This window comes from Bombus bifarius, unplaced genomic scaffold (genome assembly GCF_011952205.1).
Source record: "Bombus bifarius isolate JDL3187 unplaced genomic scaffold, Bbif_JDL3187 scf7180000008166, whole genome shotgun sequence".
Lineage (NCBI taxonomy): Eukaryota > Metazoa > Arthropoda > Insecta > Hymenoptera > Apidae > Bombus > Bombus bifarius.
In genome coordinates, this window is record NW_022884488.1 from 2138287 (window position 1) to 2162319 (window position 24033).

General features: G+C 30.3%; 7 protein-coding genes across 16 annotated transcripts; 3 read left to right on the plus strand and 4 right to left on the minus strand.

The window, feature by feature from the left end:
• Window positions 1-900: 900 nt before the first annotated feature.
• Window positions 901-4559, minus strand: LOC117209236 (solute carrier family 12 member 8). Its single transcript, XM_033450999.1, has 10 exons — window positions 3837-4559; window positions 3599-3779; window positions 3371-3516; window positions 3083-3314; window positions 2794-2995; window positions 2483-2717; window positions 2084-2404; window positions 1848-2009; window positions 1601-1779; window positions 901-1525 (listed from the first exon to the last, which is right to left on the minus strand). Exons 1-10 carry the CDS (start codon window positions 4032-4034, stop codon window positions 1366-1368), a joined length of 2016 nt encoding a protein of 671 aa, XP_033306890.1. The 5' UTR covers window positions 4035-4559; the 3' UTR covers window positions 901-1365.
• A 227-nt stretch (window positions 4560-4786) lies between these two features.
• LOC117209239 (survival of motor neuron-related-splicing factor 30) lies at window positions 4787-7447 on the minus strand. 2 transcript variants are annotated; one of them, XM_033451002.1, is made up of 6 exons: window positions 7308-7447; window positions 6963-7186; window positions 6291-6440; window positions 6013-6018; window positions 5364-5514; window positions 4787-5289 (listed from the first exon to the last, which is right to left on the minus strand). In XM_033451002.1, the coding sequence occupies exons 1-6, from the start codon at window positions 7344-7346 to the stop codon at window positions 5146-5148; spliced, it is 714 nt and encodes a 237-aa protein (XP_033306893.1). In that variant the 5' UTR covers window positions 7347-7447; the 3' UTR covers window positions 4787-5145. The 2 variants fall into 2 exon arrangements, with proteins under 2 accessions (XP_033306893.1, XP_033306894.1); XM_033451003.1 differs by lacking the exon at window positions 6013-6018.
• Window positions 7448-7497: 50 nt separating this feature from the next.
• On the plus strand, window positions 7498-8946 carry LOC117209240 (peflin). The gene is made up of 4 exons (XM_033451004.1): window positions 7498-7834; window positions 8045-8219; window positions 8297-8575; window positions 8687-8946. The coding sequence occupies exons 1-4, from the start codon at window positions 7823-7825 to the stop codon at window positions 8776-8778; spliced, it is 558 nt and encodes a 185-aa protein (XP_033306895.1). The 5' UTR covers window positions 7498-7822; the 3' UTR covers window positions 8779-8946.
• A 659-nt stretch (window positions 8947-9605) lies between these two features.
• Window positions 9606-10666, plus strand: LOC117209159. Its single transcript, XM_033450845.1, has 4 exons — window positions 9606-9610; window positions 9975-10219; window positions 10293-10421; window positions 10499-10666. The coding sequence occupies exons 1-4, from the start codon at window positions 9606-9608 to the stop codon at window positions 10627-10629; spliced, it is 510 nt and encodes a 169-aa protein (XP_033306736.1). The 3' UTR covers window positions 10630-10666.
• A 58-nt stretch (window positions 10667-10724) lies between these two features.
• Window positions 10725-12936, minus strand: LOC117209238 (tripartite motif-containing protein 45-like). Of its 2 annotated transcripts, XM_033451000.1 has the most exons (6): window positions 12742-12936; window positions 12460-12671; window positions 11963-12135; window positions 11661-11884; window positions 11376-11576; window positions 10725-11293 (listed from the first exon to the last, which is right to left on the minus strand). In XM_033451000.1, the coding sequence occupies exons 2-6, from the start codon at window positions 12657-12659 to the stop codon at window positions 11054-11056; spliced, it is 1038 nt and encodes a 345-aa protein (XP_033306891.1). In that variant the 5' UTR covers window positions 12660-12671; window positions 12742-12936; the 3' UTR covers window positions 10725-11053. The 2 variants fall into 2 exon arrangements, with proteins under 2 accessions (XP_033306891.1, XP_033306892.1); XM_033451001.1 differs by lacking the exon at window positions 12742-12936 and having other exon boundaries at window positions 12460-12723.
• A 102-nt stretch (window positions 12937-13038) lies between these two features.
• On the minus strand, window positions 13039-18042 carry LOC117209235 (dyslexia-associated protein KIAA0319-like protein). Of its 6 annotated transcripts, none has more exons than XM_033450998.1 (16): window positions 17947-18042; window positions 17543-17881; window positions 17031-17443; window positions 16784-16956; window positions 16318-16695; window positions 16024-16249; window positions 15571-15944; window positions 15379-15490; window positions 15143-15291; window positions 14874-15064; window positions 14700-14799; window positions 14309-14629; window positions 14138-14239; window positions 13874-14059; window positions 13701-13799; window positions 13039-13576 (listed from the first exon to the last, which is right to left on the minus strand). In XM_033450998.1, exons 3-16 carry the CDS (start codon window positions 17435-17437, stop codon window positions 13560-13562), a joined length of 2835 nt encoding a protein of 944 aa, XP_033306889.1. In that variant the 5' UTR covers window positions 17438-17443; window positions 17543-17881; window positions 17947-18042; the 3' UTR covers window positions 13039-13559. The 6 variants fall into 6 exon arrangements, with proteins under 6 accessions (XP_033306889.1, XP_033306888.1, XP_033306886.1 ...); XM_033450997.1 differs by having other exon boundaries at window positions 13039-13589; XM_033450995.1 differs by having other exon boundaries at window positions 13650-13799; window positions 17947-18041.
• A 725-nt stretch (window positions 18043-18767) lies between these two features.
• On the plus strand, window positions 18768-23620 carry LOC117209215 (protein smoothened). 3 transcript variants are annotated; one of them, XM_033450932.1, is made up of 9 exons: window positions 18768-19042; window positions 19254-19574; window positions 19895-20335; window positions 20407-20576; window positions 20696-21036; window positions 21234-21435; window positions 21514-21684; window positions 21763-22217; window positions 22305-23620. In XM_033450932.1, the coding sequence occupies exons 1-9, from the start codon at window positions 19031-19033 to the stop codon at window positions 23051-23053; spliced, it is 2862 nt and encodes a 953-aa protein (XP_033306823.1). In that variant the 5' UTR covers window positions 18768-19030; the 3' UTR covers window positions 23054-23620. The 3 variants fall into 3 exon arrangements, with proteins under 3 accessions (XP_033306823.1, XP_033306822.1, XP_033306824.1); XM_033450931.1 differs by having other exon boundaries at window positions 19031-19042; window positions 21763-23053; XM_033450933.1 differs by lacking the exon at window positions 18768-19042 and having other exon boundaries at window positions 19328-19417; window positions 21763-23620.
• The last annotated feature ends 413 nt before the right edge of the window (window positions 23621-24033 follow it).

Here is a 24033-nt window from a genome sequence, read left to right on the forward strand (position 1 = left end):
GACAATATCAAGATTTTTACCTGTTTGTGCAGAAATAAACTGTAGATGCAATGCATATTTTCAGTTTGAAAACTTTCCCACGCGAGATCATTACATCGACGAACTACAGATCACGAATGAATAAGTCTAGGGATGAATATAGAAACTATATTCGCGTATAATATGACGCGTACTGACTCTAATACTATGAAAAGATAAAGTAACAAATAATTAAGAACACACATTTTATATTTAATTAAGTTTCACAAGATAATCAAACACTCTGTTCGAACTTTCGAATACTTCTATTTTTGCAAGCACAATGCAAGTCAATTCAATGTCAAGCCGGAAGTCCATTTTAATCAAAGTTTAATAAGTAGTGGAATTCAAACAATTATTTCCAGTAAATACTGTTTTGTTTTGTTTATATGTGGTAAAATATATTAGTATAATTTTATATACGACAACATGATGTCAAAAAAATTTGTAAATATAATGTAATTTGCAAAATATAAAAGCTCGCCAATATTAATTGTATACGTGCAATGGATTAGAGTAGTACGTTTACAAAAATTTAAAATTAATAGCACATTTTATTTCTCATTTCAATTTCTTTAAACCCAAAGTATTTTATAATTCAATAATACAATACTATGTTCTTTGCACATCATATCCATTTAAAAAAAAAGAAAATGGGACAAAAAATAAAGATTCATATTTTGATTATTGATCTATATATATGTATATTTTATTAGTAACATACTTATTTATGTAGCGACATTTATAAAAATGTTAAATAGCATATAAATATGTTATCACTACATATTTACAAAGTATTTAATATAAATGATTTGATATCCAGCATCGTTTTCTTCGTACCTTCATATGATACATAAAATATTATGATTTTATTCCAAATTATAAGGGCTATAAAGAATAAATAATCTCACGTCACAAGAAATAGTTCCTAAAATAATTCACTGAATATATGGACCCTCCATTTCAGAAATGCTTCTGGCAGTATTGCATTTCAACTGTTTAATGTACATACATCGAGTAAACTGATATAAATAGTCCTTTTACTCAGTTGCTCGGAATGACATATTTTGTGCTTGTTCCTTATTCGATTACTAGTACTGTTAAGGCTATCACGTGACATTTTTATAAAAAATTCCTTGTATTTAAGATATGAAATATTCTTAATTCCTAGCTAGACTAGTTTTGTGCGGTCAATAACGTTGCGGGTGTTAAAGCAACGCTTCTCTTTCCGTTTCGTCCTATTTTAAAATGCGACGATAATATGATTCCTATACAATTCCTTTTTCAAATGACTCATATCTGATTTCCATTGAATACTTTTCCCTAAAATCCTGCTGGGTGCAATATTTAATCAACATTGACATATTGTCCTGTGACTGTGGCTGTTTGATGGTATCTTCTTCTTCCAGCAAAGTCTTCATTTTCCTCGTTTAATTGAGCCGAACAAGTTTCTACACCAGGATGCACAGGTGTAACCACAATTTGTTCATAATCATAAACTTTTCTTCTAAAATTTGTGAACAATACCTCTTTTATTATTATAGTTTTGCCAAGAGAATATTACAATAGTGTTAAAAATTACCCCATTATTCTCAATAGCGACGTTTTCAGCCATTTAAGCAATTTAAATTCGGACGAAACACCTGGTTTAACTGCAGGATTAGCATGACCAATGTAACTCCAAACAAGGAAAACGACAACAATATTGGCAATAGCATAACCCCAATGAACAAGAAACATGATGAATAATTTTATAAGACACTGTAAAAGAAATTCACGTTATGATTATACTTAAATCATAAGTTTGATGATGTATAAAAAAGATTTACCCCTAATAATGAAAACCATCTATTACACAAAGGACTATACCAATTTCCCAGTTTATTATGGATATGAATTTTTCGTTCTGAATTATCCGTACTGCTAGCATTTTCATCGATACTTGGAGAAGAATCTATATACATATTATTTTCAGAAAGGCTAGGATTTCTCTGAAAATAATAAATACAATATTTTCTATTTTGTTCTTCGTACAATAATTAATGAAACATTTACCTGTACTTACGATAAGATTTTTATGTCGTATTCGTTCAGGAAATAAGTTATCGAGATCATTATCGATATCGGTTATTGAATTATTTCTACTTGCAGAGTCATAATCGTGATCAAACGTCGGGGACTGTGTTCGAAATCTTTGTTCACGAGACAGTTGAATATCGAATGTTTGTGCAAGGGCGAAATATGCATAATCCAAGCACGCATATGTCAAGAGAAAAGGCATAGTAACAATTGGTGCAAGTGTGTTAATTTGACCGGTAATAATGAAAGTCAATGTGACAATGGCAACAACTAACATTGCATACACGGGTACCTTGTTTGGTCCTTTCTAAAATATAATAATTATTTTATGATTATAACCACACGTAATAATAGAAAAAATGTATAATTGTAAAATCATGCTCACCCCTCTTTGCAAACAACTGATTCCTGGTATTACGTTTTGACTAGCGATAGATTGAAGAACTCGAGGTGTACCATACATTGCACCCAAACAACTGCTAAATGATGACACATAAAGACCTGCCAGTAGCAATACTGAAATCCCTGATACTGTTGATGCAATCATAAAGTTCGTAAGTAGTGCCTTTCGAGTACAAGTTGCCGCGAGAAATAATGAGAAACATAAATACAAAAAGGTTCTGAAATTAAATACACAATTATGATTAAGTTCTTGCAATGAGTATGACACACTTAATTTTGAATTATGATTTTTACCCAGTCCCTACAGCTGCCAATGTTCCATTAGGAATATCGGTAGATGGATGTTTTAAATCTCCACTCATATTAATACCAGCTAAAACGCCAGTTACCGTGGGAAAGAACACACCAAAAACTGTAAACCAATTATATCCATCTTGATAGTTGGTAAAAGTATTATTTTTTAAATTTCCTGATAACCATCCTTCAAAACCTGCCTCTATGATATATACATACAACATATATACAAAATTATACACTTGTCAGAACAATAAAAATATCATGAACTATAGACTATTGCTCTTACCAACATTCACATGAGTAAAACTTCCAACCATAAAGTCTACACCAGCAAGCAATAGAATTAATAATAGAATAAATTGGAGTTTTATGACCCACTTGACACCAGCAATATTAATAACAGATAACAAGATAACAGCAGTGCAAGCAAAACCACGTTCTGCCCATGTAGATTCTAAACCCACAAGACCAGCCATAGATTCTCCAAACCCTAGAACATTTAGAGCACAGCCCACCGCCTACAAAAGGTTTTAAAGTAATGTTCTAAATATTATTGTTATACAAATTGTCCCACCTGTCCAAAACAATATAGTAATCCAATAGATCCACCAAATCTTGATCCTAACACATGTGATAGTAAAAAGTAAACTCCACCACTCTCTACGCGACATCTTTCACATATTCCCACAGCAGACAATACAGTCACTAATGCGATACATACTAAAATAATGATGAAATATTAAAATTCTTCAAATGTTCAAATCTAATCATTACTGATATATATAAATACAATTGTTATTACCTGTACACAAAATTATTAAAACAGCATTAAGAACACCAGCTTGGCCTACTATCCACCCAGATCTTAAAAAGACAATAACTCCAAAAATATTAATTAGACAAGACGTAAAAACCCCATCCCAAGTTCCAAATAATACAGGTTGAGAAATGAAAAAGTTTGATTTCCACCAAGGATCAGCACTCTGAAAGGCAGGAAGTTTAAGAATATAATGATAAATACTCTTATCTTAACCACTTACATATTCTTGAGCAAACAATTCATTTGCTCCGGTTTGATACATTTCAGGACCAAGTTCTTCATATTCTCTATTATGTCTTTGTGCTTCATTATTTCTTTGAGACTCTGCATTATTATGCAATCCATATCTAGACCAATCGATATCACTATTATTTGCAGTATCTCCATTTGACAATTGATTTCTTTCGTTTGACTCCATATCTTCTTTTATACAAATAAAATATTTATTTTATATAACAATTACTTATGTTTAACAGTTGAATCAGTCTTCTTGCCTTTAATCAATTCCGATTTTCTGAAGATTTTAGATAATAAACTGATAAGCACATAAAAAGTTTTTCCCTAAGAATCATGTCTACGTTATTTGTTAAAATACATTTTATTTAATGCCTTGAAAGGACGATTTTTAACAACCGATTTAACTTGAATAATATAAACATCGAATTATTTTATTATCATAACGGAAACGTCAAATGTACTTAGTGTTTATTGACGATTTTTATTAAAATAGGTTAGAGCTCGATTTAGGAGCTTTAAACAAAACGATAGTTATCATAGGCCTTCACAATAACGTAGTAATTTAATACATTCATCTTTTCAAATTTATCAACTTCTTATGTTAGTTTTGTCTCTTCAAATATATCACCAATATATACTGGTGACGTGTTGTTCCACGATAAAACGACCATTTTTACCTTTCTAACGGTATCAACTATAAATATATACCATAGTGATTAGTTCATCTCTATAACGCACTATGACGCTGACGCTACTAGATCGAATATTCATATTTAAATAAATATGTATATCACTCTTTTTAGAATACAGAGTCATTTATTTAACAATAAGATAACGAATATAAAATTCCATATAAATAAAAGTTAATCATATAAGTAAAATAATCTTGTTCTGTTAATGGGTTTAATAAAACATTTTGGACATTATTGCATAGTCTGACTTTAAAATATACATTTATTCGTATCCATTACAGGTTACAAACAATATCATACTCACATAAATGTATTAATCTAGAAATACATTCATTCACGACAACCATTCGCTTCATAAAGGTAGAAAATCCAAATACTTTCCGGATTTATTTGAGGTCATTATTCGTTCATAACATAATGACTACGCACAATCTACAAATATCGCTAAACACTCTCTTCAATTCACACACTCGGAAACATTCTCATAACACAAAACATACAATTTTTCAGTTTCCTCGAAATTTAAATTTATCGGAATAATAACAATAATCAATAGTTCTATCTCACGAATTATTATAAATTGCATATTTACAATAGTATTCATGCTCCTCTTCTCCATTTTTCACCATTACTGAACTTAGTCATTTCTCGACCGCTTACTCCACACGTGCCAATTCCAACTCGACCATTTACATTTTCTGGCGTTGCAAATATACTCTTTTTAATCACACCTTTCTTAGAAGACTGCGTTAAAAAACATAGTATATTAATAATTAATAATTAAGAAATTTGATAACAATTTGAAAAATGAAAAGTACCTTATTTGTAAATGCTAGCCATTTGTTTTTCTCCATTTCGCGCTCTTCTTCAAGTTCCTTAAATCGCTGAAGTTTCCTTTGTTTCTTTTTTTTCAGATATTCTCTTTGTTTGTTAGGATCTGAACCTGCTACTGCAGCAGCTTGCATTTTTCTGAAAATGAATAAACTTATCATTCGTGAAATCACTAGTGATAAATCTATCATGATGTTTCCATATAACATTTCTGACTAAAAATAGAAAATATGAATAATGAATTCTGTAATGAATTCTAGCAATATTGATTATTGTAAAATGAATTATATGTAAAAAAAATAAGTGGTTACTACTGCTTCATGAAATATAAAGTCTAATAAATCGTTCCATCTCTATAAGAATAATGATAAAATAGAAATAATTTTAATTCACCTAGAAACTGATTAATGCAAATTAATGTAAATACAATTAAAACTTTACTTACAATTATTAATATTACATATTATCTTAAACTTCGCTGTTATAAAACTTTGTCCTAAAAACATTATTATTATACTCAAATTCAAACTAATATACTATTTAATATCATGTGTAATAGTATTTTTGTATGTGTGTGTATGTGTATGTAAGAAAAATAAAAAAATATTCCAACAAAAATCTGTTATTTCTTGTTACCTTTTCCTGAGTTCCGGCGATGTACACGAACAGTGCGACACCAAAAGACAAATGAACAATAACGGAATTTCAGATCGAAGCAGACCAAACAGTGGAGTGAATATTGTTGCCAATTGGGGATAAAGGAATAAGGAGAAAAATGAGCTATTAGTAATCATAATTTCTTGTAAAACTTATCCCACAATGTTCTTTAAAAAAGCTGATATGTGCTCAAAATTGTAAAGGGAAGATCATGTTAATAATGAATAAATAAAGTTAATAAATAATTGTTAACTCACTTTGACTTTTGATCCGCCCAATCTGACGCTGGCCTTTTAGCTACAGATTTTAATTGACTAAGCATTGTGACATCTGTGTTTTTATATTCGTTAAATGTTATATTGACAACACCATCTTCACTTATTGCATCTATGGTTGCCTCATAGTATCTAAAAAAAGTAAATGAAATAATAAAAGATATTGTATACACATTTTCAGATTAGTTTCAAATTTTACCAATATAATCATGATTGTTGTATCTTATTGCTACTATAGATTTGTATGCATTTATGAGAAATTTGGAGCAAAAATGTACAGAATACATATGATACATACAAATATATGAAATACCTAAAGTGTGGTATTTTTTATAATTGAATTACAAATTTTTATACTATTTTATATATTTCAGAATATATTTAAAAGGTAGAACCTTTGTGCAAAATTGTTTTACTTATCAAATATTATAAGAAGCACTATATTTTGGATATTTTATATACTTTTGCACCTTATATGCATTCTGTGCAATTCTATACTTCCAAATTTTCTATAATTGCAGACAAGTGTACAGTATAGTTATGACATTTAATAGGTAAAACAAATTTTTATCTATGTTACATTCTTTAAATTACATTCATAAAGCCACTGTAGATAACTGCTAATTTATCAAAAAGATATATGAAATTACTTACTTGCCATCCTCGCTCCAGGGTGCCATGCATTGATCACCAATCTTCCACTTATTGGCCAAAACTGCAAGTAAAATAGGATCTTTAGCATCCATGCCATTGGCTTGTCTTTTCTCCTGCTGTTGAGATTTAATTAAATCATGTGTCAGCTCTATTACTTCCTCGAGATCAATTTTCAATTTCAAGAGTTCTTCATTAGTAGGGTCCGTGGTAAGCGCCGCTTCCACCTAAAACGGTAAAACACAAAATTCATTAAACATCTAGTGTCGTAAACAAGGAAGGAATCGCCAAAAATGGACTCGCCATCCCATCATTCTTGTTAGGTTAAACAAAAAACAAAAACCGTACCTGTTGAAGCTGTAACTTATAATTTTGTAAATCATCCATGGCGAGATCAACAATATCTTAACAAAGATAAAAATAACGTCCAACAGCTGTTCTTTCCCTTTTTGATACTCCTGTCAAAAAATCAAGCAAAAGCGAATACTACAAACCACCCTACCCTCTATGTATATATACTGTCATTTTAAATACAAAACAATTCGTAAGATGGCACTGTCAGTGTTAGCGCTTATAAAAATATAGATATCATTAACGTTTCTATAATAAAATGTGAAATAAAATATATTCTTTTTTTCGTGAAGTATAAATGAGGAAGTAACATTTCATACAATTGAAAAATTAGGTACACATTAAATTTCTAATTGTATGAATGACTAATTAACTATATATGCAATATATATACATACATATATGTAATTATTCTATATATGTATTGTGTACTTCACTTGTGTTGCATCAGTACAACAATTGAATACACGCTGTAATTAATACTATTTGACAGCTGACAGAAAACGTCAATTATGGCCTATCCGGTAATTATTTCCTGCAATTCAGATAGAAATACTTTGTCAATAAATTAAAATACCTTTTATCACTTTAAAATATATAATAATGTATTCTGCATGTTTATTATAACTATTTATAAAACATTACAATATTTATGATAATACTTATGTTATGTTTTGCTTATTCATCACTTGTTTATATTTTATTGTTTCAAAGTGAATGTTATACATTTTTAGAATTCAATGTTTGGAGCAACAAATCCTGAAACACAAGTAAGTCCAGAAGTACAGCAGTGGTTTGCTGCTGTTGATAGAGATAGCAGTGGAAAAATCACTGCTATAGAATTACAATCTGCTTTAGCAAATGGACAAGGGGGTACATTTTCAGATACTGCTTGCCGACTTATGATAGGTATATTCTTATAATTTAATATTCTAATTTATTGATAAATTTCATAATATCTAAAACATTTTATTCTTCATTTATAGGAATGTTTGATAAAGAAAAGAATGGTACAATAGATTTGTATGAGTTTCAAGCTCTTTATAACTATATTAATGCATGGTTAGGTGTTTTTCGTAGTTTTGATCATGATAATTCTGGAAGTATACAAGAAAATGAATTAAGTGCAGCATTAACACAGATGGGATATAGATTAAGTCCAGAGTTTATATCATTTCTTATAAAGAAAAGTGATCCTAAGGGCCATTCTAGTATCACAGTTGATCAATTTATTGTATTATGTGTACAAATTCAAAAATTTACAGGTAAATATATACATATAACAAATAAAAATATGTTAAAATCATTAAAAATAATAAAAATATTGAAAAGTATAAATTGTATAAATAAATTTCATTTTTAACTACTTTTTACAGATGCTTTCCGAGTAAGGGATACTGAGCAAGCAGGGATAATCAATATTGGATTTGAAGATTTTCTAGGTGTTGCACTTGATTGTACTGTATAACAGTTCTTCTTTTTAACAATAGTTGAATTACATTTAATACAATTGATTCCGAAATTAATATTGTAAGTTATGATCTCTTTAATAACAGACACAGCTACAATTTTTCTAGCTTAGAATTATTTTACAATAATTGCTTACAAATATAATAAAACAGGATATTTTAATATGTTTGGGTATTTAATGTGGATTCAATAAAATAGGATGAAAAATAATTAAAAATTTTGAAAATTAATTGTAAGATTACAATTATTTTATGAATTTGCGTTTTATTTAACTTTCATTTCATGTATGTAAATAAATTAACAAAAATTATGTTTAATAAGTGGCATTACTATAATACTAATATAATATGTATATTTTATTGATTAGAACAAAAAATTGTTAATTTATTTTATATTATATTACTCATATTTACTTATATTTGGTACAATTTTTTTTGGTAGTAAGTTTTGGTTTGCAAAAATTATATATATATAGTTGCCATTGTGTTATTGGTTTAAGTTTAAACTGGTTTAAGCAATGGCAGCTAAAATGTATTATTGCGTGTTTATACATAAGTTTCTTGTGAAAAGCATATTTATATTTTTGAATGTGCATGAATTAATGCATCGAATTATGTGATAATTCATATATGTAGATATGAAAAAATTAATATTTTATTTCAAATAATCATGGCTCCAATATATTTTTCAAAAAATGTTTCTCTAACCTAACATCAAAAGGATGAATACAATTAAGTATTTTCTAGAAGGCTATATGTAACAATAATAAATATGAATTTGTTCCGATGTCCACATGTATAACTACATATATTACAAAACGTTATAATGATGTAAATTAAAATTAAAAATAAGTACAACATTGTTTATGGAAATAATAGTAGTATACAATTAAAGACTATATAATTAGGTAAGAAGATAATTAGAAAATTTATTAAAATATATTTCATTAAAGAAACATACTTAAACCTCAAATGACAGTGAAATACAAAATTATTAATGGTACATTATTTTAAGTAAATAAGGAATCTTGTCGAATGTACATCACATGACAATTATATAATCTTTGTAACACAAATAATGAAGATCCTATTTATAATATAATATTATTGTTCATATTAAAAAATTTAAGATAATACTGTTTATAATCACATTTAATTTAGAATATAAGTAATGATAATTATCTAATTTAATCAGATGTTTCAATGAGGCTTTGTACGATGGATCAAAGCTCAAGAATTGTGATACAACAACATCGCATTCTAGACAGGCACAGGAAAGAATTCAAGAATTTAATAGATTAAAACGAGCCAGACAACTTCTTGATGCTATTTCTCTTACAAATGAATTACTTGCAGATGGTTCAAATGTAGAAATATTGAGTCTTGCTAATACAATAATAAAAAGATTTAAAGTTTTGGGTGTATCTAACATATCATTAGGTAAAGAATATATTCATGTAAACATCATGATCTTCTGCTATATTTTTTTTTTAATAAATACAAATTTTTACAGAAAATTCCAATCAAAATACAAGGACGTCTATATTCAAACCTCTTCATACTGGTATTTATCACTGTTGTACTTTCTGTTCAAGTGGGGGTAAGAAAGAAGCCACTTGTGGCTGCGGAGGAATTATACCTGGTAATATATAAATTCTCTAAATAATTTTATTATACACCATTATTTATTACAATATAGAATATATCATGTAATTAAAGGTGGATATAAAGGTTGTGGCCATGGTCATATTGGACATCCTGGGGTATATCATTGGTCTTGCTGTGGATCAATCCTACGTTATGGATGTTGCCTCTCTTTTCAAAAAAGTATACATCAACTGCTGTTTTAATGGTAGTGGTTTGAAATAAATTTTATTTTTTCATGAATATGTTTTATTACTTTTACAAATATAAACATTTATTATATACAGATAATAGCATAAAATTATATAATGGAATGTTTTATTTTTTTTAATTATTTGTATAGTAACAGTTATTTTTTATCACAGTTTTTTGTATCCTATAGCAATGCATAAGTTTTTACCTCAAATGACAGTCACAAAATATTCTTAATTAAACCTTAAGATCTATAGTAATCACATCTATAGTAATCACATGACAATTCAGATACATGTATGTAAGTAATATATGTATGCATATTTACTTACATATGTTTCTCTTATAATATACCTTTTGTCTTAGCATATCCCTAATTTTTTTTATATGTGTATATATATTTCTTATAATTGTAATATTATCTGATAAATAATTGATTTAAAAAATTATCAGTTTAACATACCTATAATCAACTGAAATGCTGGTATCCTTTATTTCCTCAAAAGAGCTATTTAAAAATGCATCTCGATCGTACTGTGTTAGGAGCATGTTTAAAAGAATTTTTGCTCTTTGCAACATTTTCGTTAAATATAAAATAACTCGTTTTGCAACTCCAGCAGCATTTTCACTTGCATGACCTCTGTGTTGACTACTCCACATACATTCTTTACAGGTTACCTAAAAAATATCTTATATACATAAAAAATACTATTTGTTAAATAGAAAAAAATATATATAATTAAAATAGCAAATTATGAACCTGTTGACAAGCAATACAATAAAAACGCAAAGCATGTGTAGGATGTTGCTGGCAAAGTGCAGTACGTCGTACTTTTGTAGCTTCCATTAGCGGTCTTATCGAATGTTTTAATGGTTTTAATTCCAATGTAATTTGTTGTTGATGCTTCATACCACAATCTAAGCAAAAATTGCGGAGACACGTGGAACACTGAACAACTGCCTTTAAAAATATTAAATATTAAAAGTATAACATTTTTAAATATCTTTAAGATGTAAATTTATTTTAATTTGACATAATGCTTACAACAACTTCATCTGGGCAAATATCACAAAGTATTTTGTTTGTAAATTTAGAGCGGATAGCACTCATTACCAGACGATATTGAAGAGGATAATGCGGAGGTGGAACTGTTGAATTAGCATTTGGTAATTGAACATCACATAGAGGGCAAATTTCGTAATAATTATTTTGGCTGCTTTCCGATTTATTGTTTTGAGTTTTAATACTTTTTGTAAAATTATAAAATGCTGTGAATGTAAAAGAGAGCATAATAAGATCTCTGTTTTTGAAAAGGTACATTAAATTTTTAATTCTATACCACTTACGTTTACTCATTAATTCTGAAATACATGTTGAACATATAGGATGCAAGCAAGGAAGTAATCTAGGTTCTTGCATGCTTTGGCCACATCTAGGACATCGAAAATCTTTGTCTTCCTGCATATTAAAGGAAGAGAAACTTTCCTCTTGTAAATCTCCATTTATTTGGCCTTTCATGCTAGAAGGTAACTCAAAAAATTGATATACAGAATTTGGTCTATTCGCATTCCATGATAAAGATGGATTGGGCATTTATCATAGTTAAATGAAAAAAAATTATGTAACTTTTTTTATGATACAAGATTCTTTTTTTAATTTTTTAATGAACCTGTTGCTTTATTTGTTTCAAAATCTATAGCGTGTATATGAACTAGACAATACAAACGTCATTTCTGTCTTTAGATTCTTAACAATGAATTAAATTTTTAATGTTTACTAAAATATATAAGAAAAGAATTTGCATTTTATGTCAATATACATAAAAATTAAAAGTAGCACTTACCGTACGTTTTTAACGAAACGTAATGGCTCCACGTTAACAGTGGAATATCCATCTTCGATTTTATTTTTTCGTTCAAGGAATATGCAATCTTTATTACGAAATTCATTGTTCTTATTTTCATCGTCCATCAATGACTTTTCACTGCAGCAACTCTTTATAGATCGATATTTCGAACAGTTGATAAAATCCATAGACACCATTAAATTATCACGCTAATTTATTTATTGATATAATTAAAATTACGTAAATCATTTAATCTAAAAAAGATTAAAAAGGACTTACTGATTTATGAAGAAACGTAACATATACAGAAATTCGTCGGTGGATATCTTTTGCACTACTTCGTGCTTGCCATAGCGTAATGAGTTATAAATAACGTTAAAGCGAACGCATGCGAAACGAAAATGTGGGTGCTTTAGAATGCTTTATACTAAATTTAAAATCATTTTATGATTCCTGTTACTTATATTGTTTTATGATGGTAACACGTGCTATAAGAAATAATTACTATTTCTATTTAACTTCGAAAACTATATTCGCTTAAAATATATGTTTAGGGAAATTAAATACCACATTAACTATATGGATAATAAATTTTATTATTTATCCATATACAGTGTAAAAATAAGATCGATGATATACGTATTAAAGAGCAAGTATTACATACAAGAGATATATGAATAAGAAACGATCATTATATATAAATACTAATTCCAATACTTTCTAAGGCCGTAATCAAATCAAGTTTGATCTTTGAATTGTGCTATAATACCGCACGCGTATATACGGCGGCACAACTATAATTATATAATAAAAGTTTCAAATATGTGTACACAATATCAATAAATATATGTGTTATTTCGAATAAATCAAACAAGATGCAATACAGTGAGCGCGTGTATTTTCTTGTCTCTAATCAGTACTTAATTAAGTACATCTAGTTTCGTCAAATTCTTTTTACAAGTGGCAACTTCTGAGAAATCATATCCTTGCTAGATACATACTTAAAATTACAGCCTTGTAACTGACTAGTAAAATTGATGGTTTTCTTAATTTTTTTTTGGCCAAACGTACACAAATGTGCGTCGTTTAACGAAATCTTAAATTCTACACATTCCTGAAACAAATTCCTGAAATTATGGCTTACTTAATCCGCGATTCATTAAAACCCTAACAGGTGTGACTATTACCTCATGTTTTCACTCTAGAGCCCACTTTAATAAAGCCATTTCGAGATTTACCGTTTCTTACTTGACTGCTATTTTTCGCTTTACGATGTTCGAATAAGACATCATCGGAGTCCGTGTCTGATTCAGATAACACCATTTTATGTGTTGAAACTATAAAAATAAACATATAAAGAGTCATGACGTAATATTATTTCTAAATTCATATAAAAGGAAAGATGCCGTACATGTGCTGCTGTCGTCCTCCGGTTCCGGTTGTAGAAGAGAATAACGCGGTGGTTTTTTCTTAGTACCAAGTGAACGTCGTTTACCTGTACATATTCTTTGACACAGACAAACAAGACCCCAAATGAGGCCAACCCAACATACGACTAGAGACAATAATGCTATTATTACATAGAGAATACTCCAATCTGAAAAAAAATATGACTTCAAGTCAACTTAATTTATTTTCATATTAAAATTTACTTTTCGTATTTATTTTAACATACCACAATTGGAATCGCCATTGCCAAAGTATTTCTGTATTAAATTTTGCATCCAAAATGCTTCACACATACATAATCTTGTTTCTTGATCACATACTCCATGGCCTATTTAAAAACAAATTTCGTACAACAAAATTATTTATAACGTAATGATATTTAATAAAAGATACTTACCCGAACAATTATTTTGACACACAGCAGTATCAATGTTTGCAACAGACAAGTGAAGAATGCCTGAATCTTGTCTTAATTTTTCTTTCAATCGTTTAACTACTTCCGGCCCGTACATAGCGACTTTTCCTCCTTTTTTCTCTACATAGAAAATTAAGACAGCTCTGCCTGTATGTGGCTCCGCTCTTAAATTTCGGACAACAATAGATGCTTCATCCCGCAGTAACATTTGTAATTTTAATACCAAAGAATTTTTTTGCGACACTGTTAATAAATTTGCTTCGATGTTCAATGTTAATTCAACTAAATGCAATAATTGTGGGTCTATAAAGAATATATATACATTATTTAAAGCTTTATTACAGTATTATTTCTTTTCTTCTGTAATATTTACCGGGTTTTACTATCACGGATACAGTGTCCTCGCTACTAAGACCTTGGTCATCTATTACTTTTAATCTAAAAAGGTATCTTCCTGGCACGATATCTGTCAACTATAAATAAAATTTAAAAATACTCTGTTATGAATAAAAAATTGTCTACTTATGATACTGTTAAATATTATTACCATTAAGATTGGCGATTTATCAGAATTCTGAACTATAGTGCCTATAGCAAGACTAGACGGATCCCTCGACCACATCCATTCACTAATTCTTAGGTCGTCAGTTGATTGAGATCCATTAATAATTAGTGCGCTAATCGGGGCTACAACAACCTGATCTCCACCTGCGTTTGCTTTCGGGGCAGCATTTTTATCTATGTAATAAAGTTAATTTTAATAATCAAGTAATTACAAATACTAGTTAATAGAGTGTAGGATAAAATTCTATTTACTTTGTGTAACTTTTACTTTAACGGTGTCCGAATCTTTATTTCCATTATCGTCAATTACAGTTAACTTAAACTCGTAATCACCCTTCGTTAATTTTGTAATATTCGTAACTGATTCATTCACTGCCGAAAATACAGCATTACTAGGTCCACTGTTAAATCAAATTTAATACTGCATTATAATATTACGAGATATAATCAATTAAATATATGAACTTAATGTATGAACTTAAATTTACCTCATTTGCTCCCAATGGTAAGATACAATCTTAATATCATCTTTACTTTTCCGACCATCAAGTACAGTTTTTGTTTCGGGTAACGCTATAGTTATAAGTTCGCCGGCATCAGCTATTTCAAATTATGTAAAATAAAATAATACTTAGATTTTTTCGATAGAAATATAAGAATAAGTAAAATCATGTAATTACCTTTCGGCGGTTTATTGGTTGGTGGTTTCACAAACACATGAACCTCAGCTGTAGAAAATTGTTCTGAATCGTCTGTTACTTTTAGCACAAATGTATACATTCCTTCCTCCAAATTAGACAGTTGTAAATACGGCGTTCTTGTATTCTGCATATCTACTGCCTTGTTTTGATCCGAAGGACTTTTTGTCCATTCCCAACTTGCTATTCCATGATCATCTGTACTTAAGTTACCATTGAGTGTCAATGTGTTCTGAGGTAAATATATAATAATGTCTTGACCAGCATTAGCACTAGGAGGATAATCAATTACTTTCAAAACTGTTATATTAGCACTCGTAGAATTAGTGATATGATTGGAATCTTCTACTGTTAACCTAAAAAAATAAAAGATTTGAAATATTAAACAATTATTAAATTTTTTATAAATAAACAGTTTATAATATCAGTACTGACTTAAAAGTGTAGTTGCCAGGGATAAGATTATCTAATTGTAAAGTAGGTGTATCAATTAGATTAGGATGATATCCAATAGGACCTCGTTGCAATTCCCAATGATAAGAAATAACACGGTCGTCATCTTTACTCGACGAACCATCTAACACAGCTCCCGTATTCGGTAATTTTACAACCTGCGACGCGGGTGAAATTATAGCAACTGGTGCTTGATTTATTCTCTTGGCTGCAAATAATATTAAATCAATAAATAATAATAACCAAAGGAAATATAAGCATAATAAGAAAACTTACGTGGTAAAACGCTAACATTTGCGTATGTTTCTCCATAGGTATTTGGACCATTTACTGTTACTTTAAAAGTATATAAACCCTCAGATAAATTACTTAATTTAACAGTCATACAGTTCTGATCAGACATTGTGCCAGTATGGCCATCCGGTTGACTTAGAAGACTCCAAGCATAATTGTAATGTTCATTTCCTTGTTCTGCTGGCACAGTATATGCAGATAATGTTACTTCATTCTCTGGTAGGCGTACTTCTTTTGAAACTGCAGAAACTAGCAATCGTTTTACTGGTGGCTTCATGGATGTTCCAGAATCTTTTATACTTTGTGGTTTTCCTTGAGGTGTTACACCAAGTTCTATGTCTTCCACCAAAGTGCAAATTCCTAGCACAATTAATACGAATTAAAAAATTCTCAATAAATTAAAACACATTGAATATCTTTCTAATGACCGCTTAAATGATATAATTACCTGCACTATTATGCTTAAATCCAGTAGAACATTGACAAATTCCAATATCAGACTTATCCCCAGACTTAACACAGATTTCATGCTCTAAACAATTCGATTGAGTGATGCAACTTATCCCATTTGACCCACCAAAAAGAATATGATCTCCTTCTGTACCATCCATGAGAAACCCTCTAGAAATCAATTAGAATAATTATTAATTAAACGAAGTTATAATAAAATATTATATATGAAATTGAAATCTTACCCAGTATCATCATTTATTTGATCCAACAAATCACTCCACATTTCATCTTCTTCTACAGGTTTAACTAGAACCATGCTTGGAGGATTTTCATTTGCCAAATCCTTCCTATATAAAGGTATACATAATTTGGAACTTTTACACTGCACATGATAGCAGGTACCATTATGCATAAGTGCCACATTGCATGTAGTTTCGGTGCAGCATGCAGCGACACAGTGTTTCATGGTATTTAAAGGCTGGGTAGTATATATTCCACTAGATAGATTTCCACGAGGTGTGTAACTTGTAAAAGCTCTCGGATATAAACCTGGGCATAACATTTGCCATTTTGTGTCCCTATCTGGATAATCACCAATGCAATTTCCAAATAGCAATAAATATAATCCTAAATAAAGGATCTTAAACATCTTCAACTATAAAAGAATTCCAATATAAAATATGTGATGTGATAAAATATGAAATCTTATTGTAAAATTATTTATGTTCATTTTTACATAAAAAAAATATTTTACCTTCTTATTCGTACACTTCAAAATTATCAATAAAAGTTGGTATGATCGAAATTATTTTTCAGGTTATTCTACGACACATCTGTCACCTTAAGGATTGCTTTACTATCTAATACTGGTCGCAGACTGTCGAGAGATCGTGTAGTATTATGTTCCGCTGGTATTAATTCCAACTTGAGTATAGACATATATGGCCCAGGCTTATCATATATTAACAGCATGTTATTATCAGCACCAACAGCTAATCAACTATAGGGGAATTTATCATATTTCCTGTTACACCGGAATAAGGAAAGGCCAAGTGAAGAAAACCGACGTTTCACCTAATAGCACGTTATCAGTCTAAAATGTATATTATTGTTAATTAACATCATGAATTTATCATATTTATCAAAATAAACCATTACCGAAAGTACTTTGCACGCTATTATCCTTTGTCAATTCACATGCTGTAACACCTGTGCTTAATAGAAATGTTTTGCAGAGGTCGACACCAGTAAAAATAATAATTGACAGACAAATTAACCCTGGAGTAATTTGCGAAATTACGCATGTATCGCGTATTCGTTATATTGTATTTTTGTTACATTTATCGATGTACGTGTTTCCATCGTTCATTTTATTGAAAAACGGCACTCCGTGTTATCTATATTGATTATGTAAATGAAGCGGCTTGCGAGTCTTATTGTCTGGCTTATTGAATAATAATTAGATGTCAGAATAAAAATTTTTAGGAAAGGTTTCTGTAAAAAAATATCATTTCACATTAGTAATTAAACTTAATTTCAACAGAATATATTTTTTAATTTAAGGTTTATAAAATTACTATTTATATAGCGTAATATTGAAATTAATTTTAAATTATTGGTCAAAGTCGACAAGATAATATACATAGGTTGTAATACATGTAATAATGTATATATATAATAATATGTATATGTAATAGTTGTAATAAGTTCATTTATGTTTTCTTTAAAAAGCACGTCAAGTGTTATTATTGTTACATAAAACCTAATGATTGATTGAACCAATGAGTGATTTATTTATCTCATTTTATTGTAAATACAGATACATGTATTACTTCTGTATTTAAAAGAATGAATTTACTACAAATTACAATAATTGCTAAAAAAATACCACGTATTATTAATATTTTATTCATGGAATGAGTTGTTTATAAAATTTCCCGCGTTCGATGCGCAAATAATACTGCACATTCTACGATGCTGCCACTGGTGAGGTATTTGCGAAGTTATTTACAGCCCCGTGCATTCAAACACCGGAAAGAGGTATGGGTATGAGCAAGTTCATCGGGTTCGTCGTGGGTGGCCTGGAAGCGAACGGAACGTGTGTGTGGTCCGAGCGTTCGTATGCTGGATGCGACTGTCGCGAGCGTAGAAGATGCAAGACGCTTTGTCCGAACGAAACGGAGAGCCTTCTCCGTGGCACTGTATAGTCGTTCAGAAAATAATTGGCGTGTAGTTTTAAGTGATGCGTCCGAAGGTACTATTTTTATTCATGGAATACTTTTGTTGTTTATCTCTGGTGCAGTACACGTGACATTTTCTTTTTAATTGAGCCGATAGCATGCCGGGGAATCGCGCACCGATTACGGAAGCCCATAACAAATTATCACTATATAGTACATTACTGTTTTTTTTCTCTTTAATAATGATATTAATTTTTTTTTTCATGATAATTAATCTTTTTTCAGATGACGCTCCTATTCATTTATTATTTTTTAATCTTACATCGAGCGTCGTCGGAACTGGCGCACGGATTTCCCACTAATTCGAATAGTAATAATGAAACATGGAAACATGGTTTAGAGTTGAGTCCTAGGCACAGAATTAAGGATTCCACTTATCTGCTGGACAGGTACCCCATGAGAGAATTACCACCTGATTCTTTAAATTGTCATAGAGCAGCAAAATGTGTAGAAATGCAAAGGAGTACTTGTATGGGTACAAGATTGTCATATACCACTACTACATTGGATCTTATACCTGAACATGTAACCCAAGATATTGTAGAGGTATATATTACACATGAAGTATAATTCACATAGGTATTTTTAGATATGAATATATTTATAAATGTAATTTTTGATTTTTAAAAGAGGCAAATCTTTCAAGTCTAGAGTTACTTTCTCTTTTCTTTGTTCTCTTTTTATACCAGATATTTCAGGTCAGAAAAATCCTATTTAAAATCACCTCAGGTACTTCCTGCCTCAACTATATCACTCCTAAATATTACAATGCTTTTTCCTTATTCCTATATTGTTTAAAATATTTTTTATACTAATATTTTATTTTTCATTTTGTTAAATGTACTTATTATATACTTATTTTACAGGAAAAACTACATGTATTGCAAGCATTAAGACATATGCCAAAGTGTTGGGCAGTTGTTCAACCCTTTCTGTGCTCAATATTTATGCCAAAATGTATCAATGACACAGTGGATTTACCATCACAAGAGATGTGTAAAATGGTTTCAGGACCGTGTAGAATCGTGTTCAATCACACAATATGGCCAAGTTTTGTTAAATGTGAAAATACAGATTTATTTCCCAGACTATGTAAAAATGATATTAGAGAATTGAAATTTAATATTTCTGGTAAATGCCTAAAGCCATTAGTTCCAACTGATAATGCACTTGCTATTTTTGAAGGAGTTGAAGGTTGTGGAACACAGTGCAATGATCCACTTTTTACACCAGATGAGCATAAGCAAATTCATTCTTTTATTGCCTGGGCTGCAGGCATCTGTGGTTCATTCAATTTATTCACAGTTGTAAGTAATAATTGTCACGATAAAGGAATATAAAATAAATAACATTGTATCTAATTTATGTGTTATTTCAGATAACATTTTTAATTGATTGGAGAAGTGCAAATAAATATCCAGCTTTAGTTGTATTTTACATAAACTGTTGCTTTATGATGTCCTGTATTGGATGGCTTGTTCAGTTTACAGGAAGCAGAGAAGTAATTGTGTGCAGGAAAGATGGAACCTTAAGAATGAGTGAGCCGAGGTAGTTTATAATTATTTAATGTATATAATAAATTGTTGTATAATTACATATGTCGTATTTTGTTGAAAATTTTTGTATTAAGTCAGATATAAAAACTTTGTGTACTAATATGTTTTCAGTGGAGAGAATTTGTCATGTGTCGTAGTGTTTGTTCTTGTGTATTACTCCCTTATGGCAGCTATGGTATGGTTTGTGATCCTTACATATGCTTGGCATATGAGTTTTCAAGCATTAGGCAAAATCCAAGACAGGATTGACAAGAAAGGCTCATACTTCCATTTAATTGCTTGGTGTTTACCACTTGTCCTTACTGTTACAATCATGGCATTAGGGGAAATTGATGGAAATAGTGTTACTGGTATATGTTTTGTGGGTTACACTAATCACGCAGTCAGAGCTTGGTTTTTGCTTGGCCCTGTGTTGATTGTCTTACTCGTTGGAGGTTATTTCTTATGCAGAGGTATGTTTTGAATCTACATCATTTTTCTATTTAGCTTTCTCTTTATTCACTTTATTTACTTTTTATTCATATAATAAAATGTATTTCTTTGTATGCTTTCATGAAGATCATAGTCTAGTAAGTATCTTGGTGAAAATAAATATTAAAAAATGATATTTTTACTTCAAGTTAACTAACGTTATTGTTAATATTTTTAGGATTAATTACTTTGATTCGACTAAAAATAAGCAGTCAAGAAATTATATCTGAAAGAGCAAGTTCTAAAATACGAGAGACCATCGTGCGCACGGGACTATTCTCGATTTTCACATTCGCTGCAGTTGTGGTGACTTTTTATTGCCACATTTACGAATTTCAACATTCTGAAGAATGGCGTCAGAGTTTTAGAAATTACATGATGTAAGAAAATCGAAACATAAAAAATTAGAATACGTAATAATATACGATGTTTAGTAACATTTTATATTTCACGTACAGATGTGCAATAACAACAAAGTATTTGGATATTTCGGAATGTAAAATGGAAGTACGACCGAGTGCAGCTAAAATGCAATTACATTTGCTTTCACCATTTTTTGCTGGTATTCTTATGTCTTCATGGGTGTGGACTGGTTCAACTGTAGATACTTGGACCAGATTTCTTAGACGGTAGTATTATATAGTAGTATATAACATTGCTTTCATTCTTTTTTTAACTTTTAAGCTATTAAAATTATTTTATTGTAGAACATTCAACTGCGAAACAGAAGAGCCTATTAGACTGAAGAAACACAAAGTAATTGCTCAAGCGTTTGCAAAACGGAAGACATTCAACAACGCTGGCCGATTGTCTATCAGCTTCCATAACACCCACGAGGATCCAGTCGGTTTAAACTTCGATCTAAACTCTGTAGCTTCTCAGGATTTCAGTTCAACGTGGGCAGCTGCTTTGCCAAAGCTAGTTACTCGTAGAGGTGCACTCGTCGGTGGTACAACGGGCTCTGTATCTAGTAACAGGAGAAATTCTGTAGATTCTGAAATCAGCTTTAGTGTACGTCGGGTGTCCGTGGAATCTAGAAGAAACTCTTTGGATTCACAAATATCAGTTCAAATAGCTGAATTGAAGACAACGCGGAAAGTCGCTAGCAGTTCACGCGGTCGACGCGGGAAACGACGACGAGACTTCGGAAAATCTAGATCAGGTAAAGTAGGCCCGCTGTTTAGAAGAGGCAGTACTACATCACAGGAAAGTCAGCTCGGTGCACAGATATTATCGGCGTTGACTATAGGTGGCAATTCAAAAGTACCGCCCATTCAAGTGCCTAATATGAAGAGACGATCGGCTAGCGCTGGTTTGGATGACCGCGCCTTGAATCCTAAACTATTCGATGGGAAGAATGCTGGGATGCTGCTTCCGTTCCTATTTCCAGGGCAAAGTGGCAGTGATGAGAATTTAAGTAGTGAGGAGAAACAGCATCAAGAAATATCAGGAAAAGACGTGGATATCGAAGGAGGAAATATGGAAAAGGACGATCAAGACAGTGACAGTGATGACAGTCACCCAGAAGAAGAAGCTAAAATGTTAGATCCTGAAGAACCTCATGAACGTAGCAAGAGTAAAATTAGCAACAAGAGTTCAAAAAGTTATGGTCACGAGAGTGATAGGAGGAGCAGAGACGGCCGTAGGAGTAAATATTTGCTCCAAGATGAAACCATTTTAAAGCATTTGTTTCAAGAATCCAGTGATATTAAGTTGAAAAGTGACACAGAAATAAAAGAGGTATATAGAAAAGCTGGAATGGGAAATCTGGCATCTAGTTTAAACTCGTGTTCTCCCGAATTGACAAGACTAATGCAGTCCGAAGCGCAGACTGGCAATGCTCGAGAAATGGCAACGCAGACATCGTTGCCATTGGACATTTTAGAAATGGAGGAATTAAAACAGAGCATAGACGAGATTATCAATAGCCGAAATTGTAGCTCAAAGGGAACACAGATCTCACCGCAATTAAATAAAAACAAAAATATCACTACGTAACGTCAGTTTTTCCTCCGACTTTACGTACAAAAACTTTTTGTAAAAATGATTTGCGATACAGTGAAGTTCAAAATCTGTCTTTTTAGTTGATAACTATTATACTGCTAGACTTATTCAAGTTTTGTTTTAGTTTTGTAAGTTTTTTTATTTTTTATATGTATATGTTCTGAGTATTTTTTAAGGAAGAAAACAACATATTTCATGAAGATTTAACAGTATAACAGCTATATGTGACTTGTGTTATTTACATGTGTGACTGTATATGTGTAATGGTGTAATGACATGACTGTAATTGTAAATACTATTTTAAAATAACTCAGTCTTAGTAGTATACATTATTACTTTTTATACATTTTATTATTGATAAAATTGCAATATAGTAAAAAATAATTCGGTGACATTTTACAATACTAAAGTTGTAAACGTATCATAAGTATAATTTTCGCTTGGCTTTTTATAAAGAACAATCTAAATCTATTTTTAACGTTGCTCTGTATATTACAGTATTCTACAAAATGCATATCCTACTGTACTTAAGTCACATACAAATATTTTTTTATGTATGTACAAGTAGAATTTATTTTCTTATTTTAAATTTGTCTTTTAAAAAATTAAGACGAATTGTGCAACGAATTGAAAGAAATTACATTCTACATCTCCAATACAACATTCAAAATACATATAATATTAACAAAAAAATACATTAAAAGGTGTCTTTATTCAATAGTATTAAACAAAAACGATACGTATTTAGCAATACATCATTTCTTCGATAATTTTTACCTCCATTTTGTATAAATTGTTAGAATAACTAATTATTATCAACATTTTTTATGAAATAAATGGAAAATATCTAGTTCTATAAACAAAAATGTCTCAGTTAAATATTAGCACAACACATTGTATCTTTGTGAAAATGTATTCTGAAATTTACTAATATATTTATGGAACATAACTATAGATAAGGTCAACCCGTTATC

Excerpts from the sequence above, each read along its gene's own strand:
- LOC117209236 (XM_033450999.1), bottom strand. The coding sequence starts at position 4,034 with ATGGAGTCAAACGAAAGAAATCAATTGTCAAATGGAGATACTGCAAAT. Across the intron at positions 2,718-2,793 it reads TTGGCAGCTGTAGGGACTGG|AACCTTTTTGTATTTATGTT; the intron begins GTAAAAATCATA and ends ATTTAATTTCAG. Across the intron at positions 1,780-1,847 it reads GATGGTTTTCATTATTAGGG|TGTCTTATAAAATTATTCAT; the intron begins GTAAATCTTTTT and ends TTTCTTTTACAG.
- LOC117209239 (XM_033451002.1), bottom strand. The coding sequence starts at position 7,346 with ATGGATGATTTACAAAATTATAAGTTACAGCTTCAACAG. Across the intron at positions 7,187-7,307 it reads ATAAGTTACAGCTTCAACAG|GTGGAAGCGGCGCTTACCAC; the intron begins GTACGGTTTTTG and ends TTACCGTTTTAG. Across the intron at positions 6,441-6,962 it reads CCCTGGAGCGAGGATGGCAA|ATACTATGAGGCAACCATAG; the intron begins GTAAGTAATTTC and ends TACTTTTTTTAG.
- LOC117209240 (XM_033451004.1), top strand. Across the intron at positions 8,220-8,296 it reads TGCTTGCCGACTTATGATAG|GAATGTTTGATAAAGAAAAG; the intron begins GTATATTCTTAT and ends CTTCATTTATAG. Across the intron at positions 8,576-8,686 it reads ACAAATTCAAAAATTTACAG|ATGCTTTCCGAGTAAGGGAT; the intron begins GTAAATATATAC and ends TACTTTTTACAG.
- LOC117209159 (XM_033450845.1), top strand. Across the intron at positions 10,220-10,292 it reads TGTATCTAACATATCATTAG|AAAATTCCAATCAAAATACA; the intron begins GTAAAGAATATA and ends AAATTTTTACAG. Across the intron at positions 10,422-10,498 it reads CTGCGGAGGAATTATACCTG|GTGGATATAAAGGTTGTGGC; the intron begins GTAATATATAAA and ends ATGTAATTAAAG.
- LOC117209238 (XM_033451000.1), bottom strand. The coding sequence starts at position 12,659 with ATGGTGTCTATGGATTTTATCAACTGTTCGAAATATCGATCTATAAAG. Across the intron at positions 11,885-11,962 it reads TTCAGAATTAATGAGTAAAC|CATTTTATAATTTTACAAAA; the intron begins GTAAGTGGTATA and ends TTACATTCACAG. Across the intron at positions 11,294-11,375 it reads ATTGTATTGCTTGTCAACAG|GTAACCTGTAAAGAATGTAT; the intron begins GTTCATAATTTG and ends GATATTTTTTAG.
- LOC117209235 (XM_033450995.1), bottom strand. The coding sequence starts at position 17,437 with ATGTTTAAGATCCTTTATTTAGGATTATATTTATTGCTATTTGGAAAT. Across the intron at positions 14,630-14,699 it reads ATCCGTGATAGTAAAACCCG|ACCCACAATTATTGCATTTA; the intron begins GTAAATATTACA and ends TATTCTTTATAG. Across the intron at positions 14,240-14,308 it reads GTGTCAAAATAATTGTTCGG|GCCATGGAGTATGTGATCAA; the intron begins GTAAGTATCTTT and ends GTTTTTAAATAG.
- LOC117209215 (XM_033450931.1), top strand. Across the intron at positions 20,336-20,406 it reads CATTCAATTTATTCACAGTT|ATAACATTTTTAATTGATTG; the intron begins GTAAGTAATAAT and ends GTGTTATTTCAG. Across the intron at positions 21,436-21,513 it reads AGTTTTAGAAATTACATGAT|ATGTGCAATAACAACAAAGT; the intron begins GTAAGAAAATCG and ends TTTCACGTACAG.